Below are 18,441 nucleotides of genomic sequence, written 5' to 3'. Positions count from 1 at the left end.
ATACCTTGGACTATAAAATCTTACTTGACAAATGATTTTACTATAAAGACTACCTATAAACATATGAAATAGAGGTCCCATACCTAGCTATAAAATTATTTTTAACGTCTGATTTTAAAGTCCTCAACACATTATTAAGAGAATATGGATGAAGACCAGGAAAAGATCATTTCCATGTTGAAAGCAATACATGAAACCATTCTTTCAGTTTGTGACAAAATAAGACCCAACATAAAAGAACAAGATGCCAGCTTAGATACACAAACCCAAATTTTGAGTACAACCAAAGAACTAAAAACACAGAACATAACAGAAGAAGTGGAAAAATCAAATACTAAGACAGAGGACTCAATTGACCAACAAATACAGTTAATGGAAAAAACCAGAAAATGGAGTGACAACACTGAAAATGGAAAAGACTTTCTATATAAATCAGAAGAAATCTGAGGAGAAAGAAGAACAGATTGAATGGAAGATAAACATATCAGGGCACTCATGGGAATTGGAACAGCGAGATGATCTAATGAATACAAATGGGCTAGCCCTTCCAGAAAATGGCAACTAAATGGTCTCTCTTATTTCAAATAATATGTATAATAAGAGAGTGAGATCTATTTGATGATTTAAAAGCACTGATATGGAAGGCTAGTTTGCAAAGGAAGAAAGCCAGAATAAGGCTGAAGAAAATTGGGGTTTTGATTTATTAGAGGGGATTTCATATTACTAATTAGAGGGTTAAAGGGAGAAGTTGAGATAAGGGGAATTTTGGTTATTAAATTTAAAATACTTGGAAATTAGTTGAAAATATTCAAGATTCTATTTGTTTAATATTTAAAAATTATACCCAAAAGAAAAAAATATATGAATATGTTTGATTTATTGATTAACCCAGACAACATATATAATGGTTTTGATTTATTAAAGGGGATACTGTATTATTAGTTAGATGATTTAATATGGTGCAAAATAGATAACTTTTAGGAAATAGAACAAGACTATACTCGAATAGATAAGATGTGTATTTTGAATATTAGATTCTGTTATGAATTGAGATAAGGGAAACTTTGGTTACCTAAAGCCTGGAAATTATAAATATCAAATGTTAAATTTGAATATTGATGGGAAACTAAAAATTGGGAAAAATCAGGACATTGACTGTCTATAAAGATTGAATGTAAAAGTAATTAAGATATGTATAAGCTAAAATTTATTGATAAATTTAATAATGAGGTTTTACTTAGTTGATATAATAAGAACTGAATTAGCTTAAATACGAGATAGTAATATTAAGGGAAAAAGAGAGCAAATTTGGTTTTGAGATGGCATCTATAAAAATACAATAAATAAATAATAGAAGTTTGTATTCAGCACCCAAATCATTTCCCCAGAAAAGTCACACAATTTCTTACTAACCCTCGTTGCATATTGAGTCATAATGTTGGGGGGGGGGCAGGGGGAGAAAGCGTCAGCTTAAATGTAGAGGTTAAATTTGATTTCAAAATAACCAGTTTACTTTCATAATTAAAAAAACTGCTTGTTTTTATTTACTATCATGAGTTTTGATCAGCTGTCCTAGTAATTATTCAGTTATTTTTTCATTGTTTCCATCACACTATTTTTATTGAATGTGAAAATATGTTTACTTTTTTGAACAAAAAGTGGTATATACCGCACACATAATTAAATATAATTTAAAAATCTGCAGAAAGCAATTTACAAATCAAACGATTGAACACATATGCACAATATTAAGCCATTCATTTAAAAGGTACCCCACAAGCCCTTTTATAGGGACACTTTACAATTTCTGCAAATAGAGATAGAAGATAATGCAGGACATGAACTGATAAACTAGGGGATAGAATCTAACAAAATGTTTTATCCATACATTTTAATTGCTCAGTTCTGTACAAGAAAAAGCTTGTTGCTATTGGTTTGTTACAGTAAAATAGTAGCCTCCTCTGTATTTTTAAACTCTTTTTTGGAGTGATGTCATGGACATCTCCACAAAATCATTTTGTTTTAAAACAAAGATTTTAAAATCTCACTGAAGTCAATAAAGTTACATTTATTTTAATGGCCCTTTGATTAGTCCTTTATTGGACCTTTCCTTGGTTTTAATGCACTTTTTATTGAATAATTTTCAACCAACCAGCCAACCCAACTAACATCAAGCTAATAAAATATTCCAAACTTCCAATATTCCAGGCTGTTTTAGCAAAATGTACATATGCTACATTTATTAGTTGCCTAAAAGACAATAATCTTGAAAATAAGCACTGTGTGGATGAACATAAATAATGCCCCCTCAAAAAAAATTAATCAAGCAGTCAGAACTGCTAGTTTTGTAATTGTCCACTGAATCCCATATTAAGTCTGGAAAACAAAGAAAGGTATGAGTTCCCTGAGTAATAAGCTACATTGGGAAGCAAGTAAGACCATGAAAACATCTAGTGCACAAACTGTTTCAAGCACAGAACAAGCACTTTCAAATTTATATTGAGTCTGAAATGGTATTTCTTAATGGAGAAAGTTGGAAAGTATTTCAGAGTGGGGAGAATAGGAAAAAGGCAAGACCAACAGCAACAATGTTTGGTGGCCAAGAGGAAGTAGAGGAAGACAGACCCTGAAAAGATCAAGGGTAGGGTTGCTCTTAAATTTAAGGGGAGCAGGGGCAGGTAGCAACTTACGGGAGATGAAGAAAGGAAGGTGCTGCAAAGCTCAGAGTAGATCTGGGTGAACCTCCCTTGGATTTAAATATAGTGTATCCCATGCACAAAAACATGCAAATGCATACCAAACACATTTTCTTCCACCAATTTTTTTTTAATTTAAGTTTTTATTGATTTTTTAATACAATTCAACAGTGCTTATTCAACAAACGTGTTGTCTGAATTCATCATTCACTAATACAAATTAAATTCCTAATCCCTAGTTCTCCAACCATTGGTAAAATAAGTCTCAAGTTTGAAAATATTCTGTTCCTTCTTTTTCTTTCAATCTCAAAGTAAGTCTGTCCGTTTCTCCACAGTCTAGTATTTTTTTTAATCATTTCTTCCTCCGATGGTGTTTCTTCCTTTTTCCAATGTTGTGCTAATATTAGTCTTGCTGCTGTTGTCACATGCAGAATCAAATATATACTTTCTTTATCAAGCTTTTCTGGCATTATGCCTAATAAATAAAATTCAGGTTTAAAATCTACATGTTTCCCCAGCATCTTTTGTAGCCAGAAAAGATTTTCTTCAACCAAATTATTGACATCTACAAATTGTGATGGTAATATCTGAGTGGCTGTGCATACTGGCATCTCGGGAGAACCAGTTTTGTCCATCGTTAACTATGGGGGGCTGAGGTGTTACCCCCCCATTGATAGGGCTCACAACTTGGGTGTTCACCTGGATTCACGGCTCAGTTTGGAAGATCATATAGGAGCCGTGACCAGGGGGGCTTTTGCCCAGGTTTGCCTGGTGCACCAGTTGCACCCCTATTTGGACCGAGATGCCCTACGCACAGTCACTCATGCGCTCGTGACCTCCCGGTTAGACTACTGCAACGCTCTCTACATGGGGCTGCCCTTGATGACCACTTGGAGGCTTCAGCTGGTGCAGAATGTGGCCGCGCAAGTTGTGATGGGAGTCTCCCGATACTCCTGTGTAACACCTCTTCTCTGCAAGCTGCATTGGCTTCCAGTTGCCCTCCGGGTGAGATTCAAGGTGCTGGTGATGACCTATAAAGCCCTAAATGGCTTGGGTCCGGACTATCTAAGGGAACACCTGCTGCCGGCATCAAGTTCCCATCGTCCTGTGCACTCCCATAGGGAGGGCCTCCTTAGGGTGCTGCCGGTCAGGAAATGCCGGCGGGTGATCCCCAGAGGGAGGGCATTCTCTGTGGGCGCGCCTGCCCTTTGGAATGATTTACCTGTGGAACTCTGGACTACCCCCAACCTGTGCTCCTTTTGCCGGGACCTGAAAACCTGGCTTTTCTATCTATCTGGCCTGGACTGAGGGGGTTTTTAGTTTTAAGTTTTAACATTGTTTTATTGTTGGGCTATTATTAATTTAATTCTTTTTAATTCTATTTTTATCTTAATTTATATTGTCTTTTAAATATTGCCCTGTAAACCGCCCTGAGTCCTTCGGGAATAGGGCGGTATAGAAAACTAATTAAATAAATAAAATAAAATAAATAAATATCATCTTTGTAGGTGGAAAATGCCATGATGGATGTATATGATGTTGTTTATGAAGATGTGAGAAACAACATTTCCAGCACCAGAAGACAGGATCTATATTCCATTCACAAGATGGTAAGCTGCTGCTGGTTTTGGAATAGGTTAGCTTTGCCCCAGCTTAGTTCAAACTTTTTTCTCTTTCTATTTCATCCCATAACTGCCAGTTGGGATAGACAATGGGCAACTAATCAGTGGCAGTTCAGTGAAGAAGATTTCTGGTTGAGGCATTTTCAACAAACCAAATCCAATAGCTATCAAATATTTTATTTCAACAGAATTTCTTTCACATTTCAAATAATATGAAACTAATCATGTTTTGGGGATGATCCAATCCAAATAAGTACATTTCTGCCACTGATTTAAGTGGAGAAAGTTGAATTGCTTTCTGTAAGAGACTTGAAGAGACTTGAAAACATTAATTCCTTGGAGTTATTTCCCTTTATTTCAGAGAATGGGAAAAAGGGTGGGGGGGAAATCCATTCAAGAAAATATAAAATATAGTGTCATGTTTAAAAAGAAAATAATAGTCCAGAAGCTTGGTAGGATACAATACCATTCTTGGCACCAAAAGAAGGATTCTGGCACAGGCAAATCTCTATTTCAAAGTGATCAGCTTTGGCATAAACATGCCACTTTTTAAACACTTTTGTGGGGAAAATAGATTAGCAACTGGAATAATTAGTATAGAAATATCAATAATTCCACTGAATTGAAGAGGTTATATTTTGTCTCCTACACAATTAATTCAAATTTATGTTGGCCCTTCTCTGGTGCTTCATTTGGAGTTGCTTTCACCTCTTTGAGCCTTGAGGAAAGAATTATTTTTCAATCACTAATTCCTACTTTTCCCCACACTATTACATGTGCAGTATATTTCTAAATGAGGGGGAAAAGTTTACCCTACCAAGGAATCCACAATAGAGGCTAACTAACAAAACAAAGTGGAAAGAAGATGTAACATGCTGTAACTGAATGACATCTGCAACTCAGTGTAGTAACCCTGAATGAGAGGATAGCTAATGAATGAGGCATGAAAAATAGCACTATTCTGAATATGTGAAAAATACCACAAGATAAAGAAAATATTTGTGGGAGAATGAGAGTCATATACAAGTTTTCTACAAAAGATGATTGTTGTGTTCAGAAATAATTGCAAATCCAAGATTATGTTATGAACTTTGGCAACACATTGCTAAAACAGTGACAACTAATTTTTTTATATAGTTAAGGAACTTACAAAATATAAATGGAGTTTGTTTCTAAGCTCGCCGGAAACCAGAAAATATAGTTTTATGATGGCCCTTCTCTGGTGCCTTTAATCACTGTGAAATCTGGGATCAATCTAGAAGCAATTATCAGAGCACTGGGCTAATTAAGGAAATGCAATCATAGAAAACTATCACATTTGTCTACTCAAGAGTCCTACTAAAGTCTGTAAGGGCTAAGAAATGGAACCCTAAACTAAAAATAAGATAAATCTTGTTCTCCTCTTGAGTGAAAAGTGAAAGAAGCTTTATTGAATTGAATAAATTAAAAATTAAAAGGTTACATTAAATAATCATAATGACCCAGATAGAGTTAATCTATGTTTCTATGCCAAACAGATATCAGAAGTCTTACCAGGCCTCTGTGTGTGTGTGATGTGTGTGTGGAGATAAAGCTTGTTGCCTTTTTGTGGGGAAATGAGGAAAAGCTTTTGTAAACACTTTCTATGTACTGCTGTCTTGCAACCAATAAGATTTGCATACATGCTAAGGCCAAATATCAGCCTAAGATGTCTACTGAAATGAAATGAACCTTTATTGTCAAAGTACAACTATGTGTACATTGAGATTACCTGAGCCTCCCTTTGTGCTCCCACCCCCCAACACACAGTAACAACAAACCCTTCATCTTAGTACACCATGTGAACCAACTACACCACACACCGGCCTCCCAAGTCAATTCTGCATAAAATTCACAAAAGTTCACAAAAGTTTTTTCTATTTAGATATTTACATTTCCACATCAACCATTGTACTGATTTCACCTTCAAAGCCTTTCATGGCACAGGGCCAGGTTATTTGCAGAACTTTCCTTCTTCCACAAGATATGACAAGGTGAGTGAGGGGCTGCGGGTCTCTTCGATTAAACAATGTCATCTGATGGGACCCGGAAGACATGCCTTCTCTATTATAGTACCAACTCTATGGAACAACATATATCTGAGGTACCGTTGGCCTAATTTGCTGGCCTTTCATCAGGTTTTCTCCTTTGGCATTGAGCCAGAAATGGAGTCCATTTGAGAAGTTTACATGTGTGGATATATGAGTTGCCCTGAGTTCAATGTGTTTTTATTAATAGTGTGAATCTGAGGTTTTTAATTTGATGTCCAGAATCACATGACAAGTGGGCAATCATTCAAATTAAATAAATAATCTCATGAGTGACCAACTTGGGACCAAGACCATACCAACCGCAAGAAGGAGCAAATCAGAACAACTAAAGAGTTTTGAGTAAAAGAATAATAATACTAAAAAGAAACAAAAGCAAAAGTGGGCAAATCCCTTCTCAAAAGCGTGTGATAACTCCAATCTAGTCCTATGTCTAAATAAAAAACAACATGAATAATGTTCTATTTTAGTTTCTTTGTTGTGGGAAGAAGTCGCCCTTTGGAGAAAGAAGCAGCATAGAAGATGAAATGTGTACATCAGGAATTCTGGAAACACAAGAAGAGGTAATAGAACACTGGACTGTGAGGTCATTCCTTTCTCTTCAGGCACCCAGGGATCCTTACAGTAGGGGTATCAAACTCGCAACATCATGTGATGTGTCGCAACGTATCACAACTTTTTTTTCCGCCCTGAGTCTTTGGAGAAGGGCGGGGTATAAATGGAATTAAAATAAAAAAAATAAAATAAAAATGAGGCATCCGGCCCGTGGGCCAGCAGTTTGACATCCCTGCCCTACAGTATGGGCGTAACATCAGAATCACACACCCCCATCCCCCAATCTTTATCCCATGTTCTGCCTGTCAAGCAGGTCTTCTGAGCAGCTCTCACGAGGTTAGAATACAGTGGTAAAGATTGTCACTCTCATCGTGGCGTTGAGCTTTCTTCTGAGGGTCCCCAAAAATATAAGTAGCCCTGTGAACAACACTATAGAAAAAATGGCATTCTTGCCACTTTTGAAGCATATAAGGCTTGGGTGTGCAAAAACCATCTTGCAGCCCCAGAGTGCAGGATTTTAAAATTATTGCTTTCATGGAACCATGGTAGGCCAGTTGATTATGTATTATCATCACTAGAGGCCGAACTTGTTTTACTGCCTTTTGAGAAGGTTTCTGGGAATTTAAGAAAGCAAACAAACCATCATAGTTTTATTAATACTACCGGAAAGGAACAGCTGAAATGAACAAAATGTAAAGTATGTCAGTTTTGTCTTCATTAAAACAAAAGTAGGGTTTTCTCTGTTCCAGTGTCCATACTGACATTTTATTTTAAAAAAATGAATAAAATTCAATCAAATGCCACTAATTTGCAGTCTTACTTTCAGATCTTACACACATTTAGTCAAAGAATAAGGACATTGTACTCTGTAGAATCTCTTCCTGTTCTGTGAGCTTAGAGAAGCCCTGAGAGAGAATAAAGAACTTGCTTTGCAAAACACAAAATGACTCTGCAGTCCAAAGTAAGTGATCTGCTCTTTCGGCAGTTAATTAAAAAGATGCAGCAGTGAGAAAACCCAGGGCCATTACGAATGAATTATGAGGGCATCTGGATCCTCCATAAAACTCAGTGGTTGAGCCAAAGAGATTGTACTGAAAAAGCTTTTTGGAAGAACATTTATTTGTTCTTCTCTTCTGAGAGGAGATTTGTGGGAAGAATGTGCTAGAGGTTTCACTCCCTGAAACTAGATGCCTGCCTTTTTAAAAAATTTTGGTTTCTCCTGTTGCTGGATCTGGACGTGCTACCCTTCTTGTTATATCTGCTTTCTATTTGTGGATAATTGTAGCCCAAAGACGAAATATGCTGATTTGTTCATGGAAAAGAGATGGATACTCTTAGCTCCAGGTTATGATGTGTCTGAGCTGCTCAGAGTCACCTCGAACCATGATATGGGCAACAAATTGATTTAATAATAACACTAATAGTATTATCCTGTAAGCCAGAATAAGGTAGTGTATCATAGTTAATGATTAGCCATTGCGAAAGTAATTACATTGCACTCCCTGTTTTTCCCTCCTTCTTTTAGGTGTTCAGCATAGTAAACTATACAACCTGTATAGTAAACTATACAACTATACCTGTTGTATAGTTTTGTTGTGAGCTTCCTTGCATGGAACAGAGACAGAAAGTCCAAAATATAATAAGATGACATCATGATTAATTCTCCATTACCTTACAGGCCTTTCTAGTGCAGGAAGGCATTTGAGGTAATGCAGGAATACTTATGACTGCACAGCATCTTTTACCTAAATTAGGTGAAACTTCATTTTTATTCTGAAGATCATTTGTATTCTAAATTGTGGAATTTAAAATGCAAGTGTAGCCAACAATACAGATATAATAATATGAACATTACAGACCTCAGTGATAGCACCATCCAGATGCTTCATGTTTGTTTTAAAAAAATAAATGAAACTGTTTTTGGTCAGAGTCTGTTATCTCTGCTGCTCCCTATTTATTATTTTATTTTATTTTATTTTATAGCCAAGTCTCTGGGCCTGGCAATTGCTTTTATTAACTTCCTTTCCTAAATCTTTCAATTTAATTTTAAGTGGCACTCCACTTAAGAAAATAATTTCCAATTTGTAACAGACAAGCAACACATCCTGCTTAAATGTAAAGCTTACAATAAAATCTATATTCTATCTTAATTATTTTCAAGCATAGATCAGAATTGGAATGAGCATCATAGTGCATGAAATGAAGTGCAAAGCCTCCCTTCAAACCACCTCACTATCCAGACAAAACCTCTTTCCACTCCACAAAGTAGCAATAAAACAGGGGGGGGGGGGAATAACCTGAATCCTAATTAACAAGAAATGTGACTAAGAATATAAATAGGAAATATAACGTAGAGCTGCAGCCTATCAATTTCAATTTGTTTAATAGAACTTATTCTCATGTGAGTGGATATTAAGCCTATTTTTTTTCACACCGCAGGATTGTCTCCAAGAAATCAAATACTTCCTGAAAAAACATATGGACATTATCTCTGTACTGATGACCATCACAATTTTCTTCATGGTAACTCTTGTTTCTTTCTCTCTCTCTCTCTCTCTCTCTCTCTCTCTCTCTCTCTCTCTCTGTGCGCGCGCATGTGTGCAAATTGAGCAAGGAGATGGAACTAAAGTTCTGCAAAAGTTGCATTTTGCTGAGTAAGAAATAAGTTTTTGGTTAAACCAAAAGAACTGGGAGAGCTAAATTATTTGTTTGGAACTCAGACCTATTCTATGGCCATCTAAGCGTCCATCTAGCATTATTCCCATGCTATGGCAGGATTCGCTTAACCCAACCAAAAAGTAAGCAGAAATAATTTTGGTTGTCATGGTTATCAGCAATTACAGTCTTTCTTTCTGAAAAGAAGAAATTCTAGCTTTGTTATTCTGAATAAATTATACCAGTAAATACAGCCTACCTTCAGGTACTTCTAGATTAACTTTCCCTGATCCCTATCAGTGACACTGTGCTAGATCTACAGCAGCAAAAGAAGTGTTTCCATAATGGTGCTCTTTGATCTTTCAGAAGCTTCAAAATTAGATCAACATCATTTTGGCTTAGCACTGAATTTAGTCCAGACGTTTGGCTTGTGAACCAAGGTTTATGGCTTAATGTGCTATGTGAACTCAACCAATTAAGTCCATAGTATACGGTAATTGGCTCTAATAAAAGTATCATTCAGCCATGATATTAGATGGTTTTATATTTTTTCCACAGTACAATATAACTGTTTTCTAATGGTCCTTTTATTATTCTACTGCATTATAAATACAGATTTTGATAATCAGACCTGCATAAATTTGCATAGAGGTAAAAAAAATCTTTTGTAAAATCATATTTGCTTGTTTTGCATATACACAGGTATGAATCAACATTTTAAAACTTTCATTCTTTTCTGGACCTGCAAACACCTGCTCTCTAATGGTGTTTGCTAATAGTTTCTTCTTTAGGTTAGTGAAGTAAAAACAGCATTAGGTTCCCCAGTAAATAAATATGGCATATTAAATGATCAAGACGTTCTTCTAATGGATTAATCAGCTGAGAAGCATTGCTACTACATGCACCTGTATGCAAAATTAAACTTCAGTAAATTCAGCGGGATTTGAGTTAGATTTGCATAAGATTGGACTGCAAATGTTACATATCAATACTGTATACATATAACATATCTCTCCCCTAATATATTAGGATATAATTTCTTTCTAAGTCTGATATAGATATTTCTTTCAAAGCATGAATGTCAAGATAAGTTCAGGCCATGTAATTATATAATTAGAAATGAATTAATGAACAATATTTTATTTTAATCTACTTGGATTTTGGCCCTGAGATCAGGCAAAGCTGTTCCCCAGTTTTTTAAGATAAACTCCACTGTAATTAGTTCCTTATTTTTCCCCCCAAATCATGATGATTGGATCAAAGTCTTTGTGTCACATATTCTATTTTGCAGCTGATTTAGGATTAATATGAGAGAAAGTGCATATTCACACATAATTGCATCATCTGCATTCACTTTACCCTGTTTTGTTGCTCCCTTCTCTTTCAGATTTTTATTGCATTTTATTATTCTTTAATTGCTGGTAGCTGCATTAGGGTATAAAAGAAATGGATTTCTGGGAAATTGCTTTGAGGAGAAAGAAGGAATAGCAGTATAAGAATTAAGATGAAAGATTACAGCATTTCCTAATTATGTTTTAAGAACATAAAGTATTGATCCTCTCCTTTGGAAAGAACATTTGCCTGCTTCCTTGCATTAATCTTTCCATCTTTCATGGAATTACTGAGGGTGTAACTAGGCTTTGCAAGACCTTTCTGCAAATGGTATGCAATATCAACCTATTGATCAGCATTTTTTCTATTTATAAGGACTACCTCTTCCCATCGAAATGGCCTCTCCAACTGAGATCTAGTCAACAGGTTTTATTCTCTTGGGCAACTGACGTAGTAGACGTAGTAGGTTTACCAGTTGCTTAGATGATTGTTTTGGTCATGCATTCCAGAACTATGGAGACTTGTCCTGGAAAAAGTGAAAATTATCTTTTAGTTTTATTTTTCCGAAAGACTTTTGTTTTCTCAGTCATTTCAAGCCCAATCCATTCTCTTTGGCTTACAGAATGGATTGAGCATTTTTATATACTGAGGAAGGAGAGGAGATAAAATGCACTGTGCACGCATGGAGAAGGATGCATGGATAGATGATATGTGTGGATGTGGCTTGGTGACACCCACTTGTGGCTTTGACATGCATCCATGAGAAAATATGCACCATGGTCTAAAATAGTACTCCCTAGTTCAAATGGTTGGTTTTGTTTTAATTGTGTTTTGTTGCTGCTGTTCTCATAGCTTGGAAGAACAGTGCAGAAATGTACTATTTAACCTATATATGTTCAAATTTTCTTTCCGTTTCTTTTATTTATTCTGTTTAGATTTATGTGATGATATTAACTTCGTTCCTTTGGTACTCTATCCGTTGTAAGAGCAATTTGGATCGGAAGGGCAAATATGTCCTGGCAAAGCTATCCGAAACTGGCTTCTGACCTGTACTGAAAGACCAGGACTTTCCATAGATGTGAGTGGACAATGTGTGATGCTTACTCTCCTTGTCACCTGTTTTTCCCCCCACAAATGTCCTGTTCCAAATATAGTTGAGCAAACAGGCAAGTAAGAAGCCTGCACTATTTGTTGATAGGCTACTTTGCTCAGTCAGGACCTCAGGAGCACACAGTATTGACTGTAAACACAAAGGCATGACACAAACCCAGCAGCAAGAATTGTTCAACCACAAACATGCTCGGCAACTGAAAGCCATCATTTGGGGGCCCCAAAATAGCAAGTCAAAACAGAACAACTCTAAACTCATTAACTAGCAAACATCTTTTAAAATTGTGCTAAAGGAATGAGAGAAAATGTTCTGCTTTTATTTTTTTTGTCCATCAATTTTCAGCATAGCCACTTCTACTGCATCTACTGAATTTAAACCCTACTGACAATTTTGTATACTTTCTTGATTTAAATAAACTAAAGTTCTCTGGAGATAACCTACAGTATCTTTCTAATCCGTCTTGCTACTATGACAGAAATTGAGTTTTGGCTTGTTTCCTCCTCACTGGATTTTATTCCAATCATCTAAAGTTAAGAGTTATTTAAGCTGGAATATTACAAGAAATTTATGGAATTGAATGTGACTTCCCATGCATTCAACTTTGCTCTGTGTCTAGTGAAGGTAACAAAAAAACAATCACAGTATTTTCTTCTAAGACAAGTATTGATTGAGCAATTTCAGTACAGTAGCCTAAATTCTTGATTTTCTATGGGAAGTGAAAATCTGTTAGCTCTGAGGATATACTGTATATCAGGTTTTCTTTAATACGTGTCATGAAAATGATAAGACTTGTCATTTGTAACTGATCAATTGATAGAGTAGTGCACACAGCACTTTAGATTCACAGAAAAGAAGGTACTTTAGTGATGCATAGGCACTCGTAGAGCATCCATCAGCAACTGCTTCACTAAGCATAATGCTTCACTTCCAGCATTATGCTGCAGCCCTAGATGGCACCCATGCAATCCTGGGAAGACATAGTTGCTTTAAGGGACCCAACAGGGGCCATGAAGTTCTCCATGTGTTGCAAAAATACCTTTTCCTCATTCAATCCAAAGTAGTGTTCAGCCCTATCAGTTCATGATACAGATGCTTTTAAAAAAAATCAACATATGAATACATACTGAAAAAATAAATCCAAGCTGAGCAAGAAAAGTGGAAACCAAACCTCAAGGCTTCCAAATCATGACCAGCCAGCTGTTTTCTAATAATGTACGCAAAAATTTGGAGATTCCTACAAGCATCTCATTCGAGTAAAACCTACACCCAGTATTATACCATCCTTCAGTTTTAAAGGATGGGGTGGGGGGCTCATAGCATTTTTAAAAGCTATTCAGACTTGCCTAGGCAAAGTGAGAACATTATCAAAATGTACCAATAAAGGGGAATATTTGTAGCTCAGGATTGAAATGAGGGAACCTTGGTGCTCTCTGAGCTTGGTTGTTTTCTTGCAGACGTTTTATTACCCAAAATAGGTAACATCATCAGAGCTAATCATTAGCACTAATGATGTTACCTAGTTTGGGTAATGAACCGTCTGCAAGAAAACAACCAAGGTCAGAGATCACCAAGGACCCCTTATCAAAATGTACTCTGGCCTTGCCAGTGCAAACACATATGAGGCTTACATAACAAAGCCCAGCGTGAGTTTTGAGAGATAGTTAAAATATTGGATCTAGCCATTTGCCAGAGCTATTATTGATAATAGTGATTTCTGATGTAGCATTTAGCAGTATATCTATACCCCATAGATTTCAGAGGAAGGTGTTAGTAAAATTAATGACTGATCAAATGGTAATGTTGAGCTAAATCAAGAAAGCATAATGAAAGTTCTGCATCTTAGAACAGGGGTGTCAAACTGCCAGCTCACGGGCTGGTTGCATCATGCGGAGGTCACGTCCACCCCAACTCCGGCAGTGCAAAAAAGTCGCAATACATCATGACACGTAACGTGACATGGCGAATTTGACACTCATGTCTTAGAGCAGACAGGTCAAACACAAGGCCCGGGGGCCAGATCCGGCCCGCAAAGTGGTTTCATGTGGCCCACGAATTCATCCTGGAAACAGTGAGGGAATGGCCCCTGCTGCCTTGGCCCCAGCCCAGGCCGGCCAGGGGCCAATGTACAATTTCGTGGTGGCCATCTATGCTGAAATACATTCAGTCTTAGCTCCACAAGGCTGTCTGGAAACAGCAAGGGACCAGCCCCTGCCGCATCGGCACTGCCCCCTGGGCGCACGCTGGGGAGGTATCATCCTTTCTGAGGAATGAAGAAATGCACCATCGTCTGGAAGTGGCCAGCACATGGCCCTGTCTACTTCGGGCAGGCTAGGGCCTGGGCAGCGTTGCGCTTCTCTTCAGATTCATGCCACCTGGCTCAGCCTCTCGACACTGTGTGGAGAGCGCCCCGCTGCCTGCCAAAATCGGGCAGGCTGGGGGCTGGGCAGCATTGTGCAGGTAACATCGACTCTCATGCTGTTCATGGCATCCCCTCCCCAAGAGCCCACCAAGCCGGATATGTGAAGTAGGCAAGGGCCATGTGCTGGCCACTTCCAGGTGATGGTGCATTTCTTCATTCCTCACAAAGGATGACACTTCCCCAGCTGCGTTTCTTGCCTGTTTTTCTCCCTCCCTCATCTCAAATATTTTCCCACCACTCTTGGAAGGAAGGAAGGCAGGAAGGCAGGAAGGAAGGAAGGCAGGCAGGAAGGAAGGAAGGAAGGAAGGAGAGGGAGGGTCTGAGAGGGTCTAAGGGTCTGCCTTAGACCTTCCCTGCTGCCCTTTCACCATCACCTTGCCCCCTCCTCCTGGCCTATCTTGGGGGGGGGTCTCCCATCCTATTGCTAAGGAAGTTTTGGATACAAAGCCAGGTCTCCTCACATGGAGAGGGAGTGGGCTTCCCTCTAGACTTTGCCCTCGTACCCATCATGAGCAACCTGGCTAAGCAGAGCAAGCACGGCAGCAGCAGCCTTGAGGAGGAGGTAAGTGCAGCTGGGCACCCCCCCTTGGGAAAGTGGGGCTGGGCTTAGTGCCGCGGGCGCTTGACAGCTGAGCTGGGCATTTGACCTCCGCGCCACCGTTCAACCCCCCCCCCCAAGGCCTGAGAGGAACAGTGAAGCTCCTCCAGTGGACCATGCCTTGGCACTTGTCCCGGTCCTATCTCCTTCTGCAAGAGACCCTCAGATCTGTCCCACTCCTGCCCCGGCCCCCTCAGGCCCCCTTGACATGAACGATGTAGAGCTGGCCATGCCCACCCAGTAGGCCACACCCACTCCAGCCACGCCCACCCAGTAGGCCATGCCCACCCTGGCCACCCCCACCCGGCCCCCCAAGGGCAACTGCAATGCTGATGTGGCCCTCAATGAAATTGAGTTTGACACCCCTGTCTTAGAAGAAATAGTGTGATGGTTTCCTGAATCCAAATGATGTTTCATTTTATCTACAATTTATAGTCATGCAAGTTCATTTATCATTTTGGGATATCTTGCTATTACAAAAATGGAGAACTCCTGCATAAAACCTATCATATTTAATCTACATATAGCTTTTTAAAATGTTCCCATAATCAGCTAAAAATCCTACTAAGATACATATATTCATCTATTTGCTTTAGTTTTCTTCATTTGTCATTCACTTTTCTCTGCCAAATTTACCTATTGGTCTTTGATATGTTAATTTTCAGATTCATATTCCACATTGCATTATATAATTTATTGAATTTTCACTGAAAATTATTTGAGTTCTCAGCTAAGAACACAGTATCAACTGCACGCTATAGTACATCTACATTCACATCCCCATGAACACTCTGTTGCTACCGTAAACATTCCACATAAATATATCCATACATATATTAAATCATCAAAGAGAACACACAATCCTTGACTTATACTGAATCATCTCTAATAATTAAAATTATTATGTAGTGCTTATTCAAGCACTACATAATGGAAGCATTCATCAACCACACTTCAATTCCATTCTCTTGGAAAAATACTACCGTATATAATTCTATTCACTTGATTAAATGGCTTCTCTAAACCAATAATACACTTTTATATATTGCTCAGTTTATCTGCTGGAAAGCAAAAAATCCTTTGCTTTGAAAACCTTCTGCTTGATACTCCATTCCTCATTATGTTGCTCTTTGTCACTTTGCATACTATTTCAGTCAAAATTCTACCAACAACTCTGTCATACTTCACAGCTACACTTTAAAAAATGACATATCCTATAGTTTTTGTGTGCAGTTTTCCTACTTATATATTAGCAGAGGGCAGCAGTAGTCCTTGGGTCACCATGGCAATTGAGACAAGGATTTAATCTCTTTCATTTTTAACTACATTCACACTCCTTGATTAATCCGTCTTATTTATTTCTGACACTAACCATTTCTTGATCTCTTTGACTGTATCAGCCACACTGAGTCTGAGTGGACACTGGTAAGAGTCTATTAGGGTGTTTTTTTCTTCCATCCAACCACGTCCACTTCTTGTCCACATCCACGTCCCTGAAGTTTACTTGTCAAGGTTTACTTGCCATTGCCTTCTTCCTTGAGATAAAGTGACTGGCTTTCTACCTAGGACAGGACTAAAACTCAGGGTCTCCCAATTTCTAGCTTTATGCCTTAGGCTCAAGTTAGGCATAGAAACTGCACCAAACTGGCTCTCGTATTAGTAATTAACCCGTGGTAATAAGGCAGCAAAATGCCAATGTTTTTCTATCCTTATTGCATCCTCTGATAGCTGGCCAGCACTCCTATTTAGGGTAAACCAGCCCCTATTGGATAAGGACACACACACACACACACACACACACACACACATATGCTGGGCCATTGTGAGAATTATTCAGGCTGTCTGGCAGATAAAGTTATTCAGATTTCTTCCACCTTGGACTGACTGGGCAGGGTAGGCTGAGTTGCCTGGGACATAATCTGGTATGATCCGGGATGCGTTTGAACCACTGACTCCTGAGGAAATGGACATAGGTCTCCATGCTGTCAGCTCAACCACCTATTACTGGATCTGGATCCCTTCTGAGTCATAAAAGAAGCCAAGACGGTGACCTGTGATTGAGTCCATGCTGCAGCATCAACTTCCTTGATGCCTTCAGCCTTGAAAGAGGCAGTGGTGCTCCCTAAAGAGGTCATCTCTGACCCAATGGCCTTTGATAACTACCAACTCTTCATTCCAACCTTCCTTTTCTGGTGTAGGTTGCTGAGGAGTTTGGTCTGCATCTGATGAGAATCCCGGAGGATATGGATTATCAAAACCACTTTCAGTCAAGTTTCAGGCTGGAATTTAGTACTGAAACAGCTTTGGTCATGCTAAATAAATAAAAATAGTAGAACTTTTCATAATTTTCATTAAATATTTTGATTAATTTGTTTTTGAAGAATTTAATAGTTAAAGCCTCAGAAAACTCAGAAAAAAAGAAATAGAATGAAAAAATTAAGTGCAAAGAAAGAAAAATGTCAAAGAAAAAGAGAAGAAATATGAAAAAAGTGACTTCCAAACTTCGTAACAAGTAAAAACAAATTTGATAACTCTTCACCCCTTACAAACTTACAAGCAAATATCTCTTCTTCCCATACCCCATCTATAGGCAAATCCATAAATTGGTATAAAGAAGATTTTTATAGAGATAAGTTTCACTTTTCTCATATGTGTTTGTGTTGAAGTTCTAATTAAAGAATTTCTAAAGCAGAATAATCTAAAGAGCAACTTAAAATTAAACAGGCACTTTTGCTGGCATTGAATGGAGAAACTTTGAAAGGGAAGAACATTTTCAACAATAGAGATTGGACACTCCAGCCAATAAATCTGTACACGACATCCTGGGCAGCAGCCTAATCTTCCTTTTTGTCATGTCGCTTGACAGACTGCAAAGCAAAACAAATGATATGCTATTGATGAGGACCTGCTGAAATCAGGATACAGAGACATGAACTGCAGGGATGATCTTGTAAGGAAAGTGAATAGATACTAATGTCAAGTGACACTCTTCATACATATATTCATGATATATCAAAAGATATTAAACAGCAAATGTAAACAAGTGAGCAGTTTGATCTGCAGCTGAATGAAACAAGTGATGTGAATCACATTACTAATTCAAAACTAAATTATGCAAGAAAGCTATGTGTTTGTCCTTTCTGCTACTCTGTATAAAAAAACCAACAATCTCTATCTCTGGAATGAAAATTAACAATTGCATTCAAACAGAAATCATCTTTTTTGTTCACTAAACAACTAGAGTTACTTTTTAAACAGTGTTCCACATACAGTATTTTTAATTTGACACAAACTCACCCTCATGAACACTGGGCTGTCCAACTGCCCACGCTTATATTAGCCTATTCTGAACCAGAAATGGATGGCATAGTTTTTTATTGGCTATTT

The 18,441-nt window shown here is 38.0% G+C and overlaps 1 protein-coding gene across 5 annotated transcripts in view; it reads left to right on the top strand.

Annotated features, from left to right (window-relative positions):
- TSPAN32 (tetraspanin 32) overlaps window positions 1-18,441 on the top strand; it is a 46,889-nt gene that overhangs the window by 24,238 nt on the left and 4,210 nt on the right. For 2 of the 5 annotated variants that reach the window (XM_081313867.1, XM_081313868.1), the window contains exons 5-8: window positions 4,205-4,306; window positions 6,855-6,947; window positions 9,379-9,462; window positions 11,862-12,004. In XM_081313867.1, the coding sequence (XP_081169993.1) occupies window positions 4,205-4,306; window positions 6,855-6,947; window positions 9,379-9,462; window positions 11,862-11,972 (390 nt within the window). In that variant the 3' untranslated portion in view covers window positions 11,973-12,004. Of the gene's footprint in view, window positions 1-4,204; window positions 4,307-6,854; window positions 6,948-7,765; window positions 7,898-9,378; window positions 9,463-11,861; window positions 12,472-18,441 lie in introns of those variants that run through there. The other 3 variants (XM_081313869.1, XM_081313866.1, XM_081313870.1) reach the window with 2 other exon arrangements.

The sequence above is a fragment of the Vipera berus genome (assembly GCF_964194415.1).
Source record: "Vipera berus genome assembly, chromosome: 1".
NCBI lineage: Eukaryota > Metazoa > Chordata > Lepidosauria > Squamata > Viperidae > Vipera > Vipera berus.
Note: the sequence above shows the minus strand (reverse complement) of the source record. Positions and strands in the feature narration are given on the sequence as shown.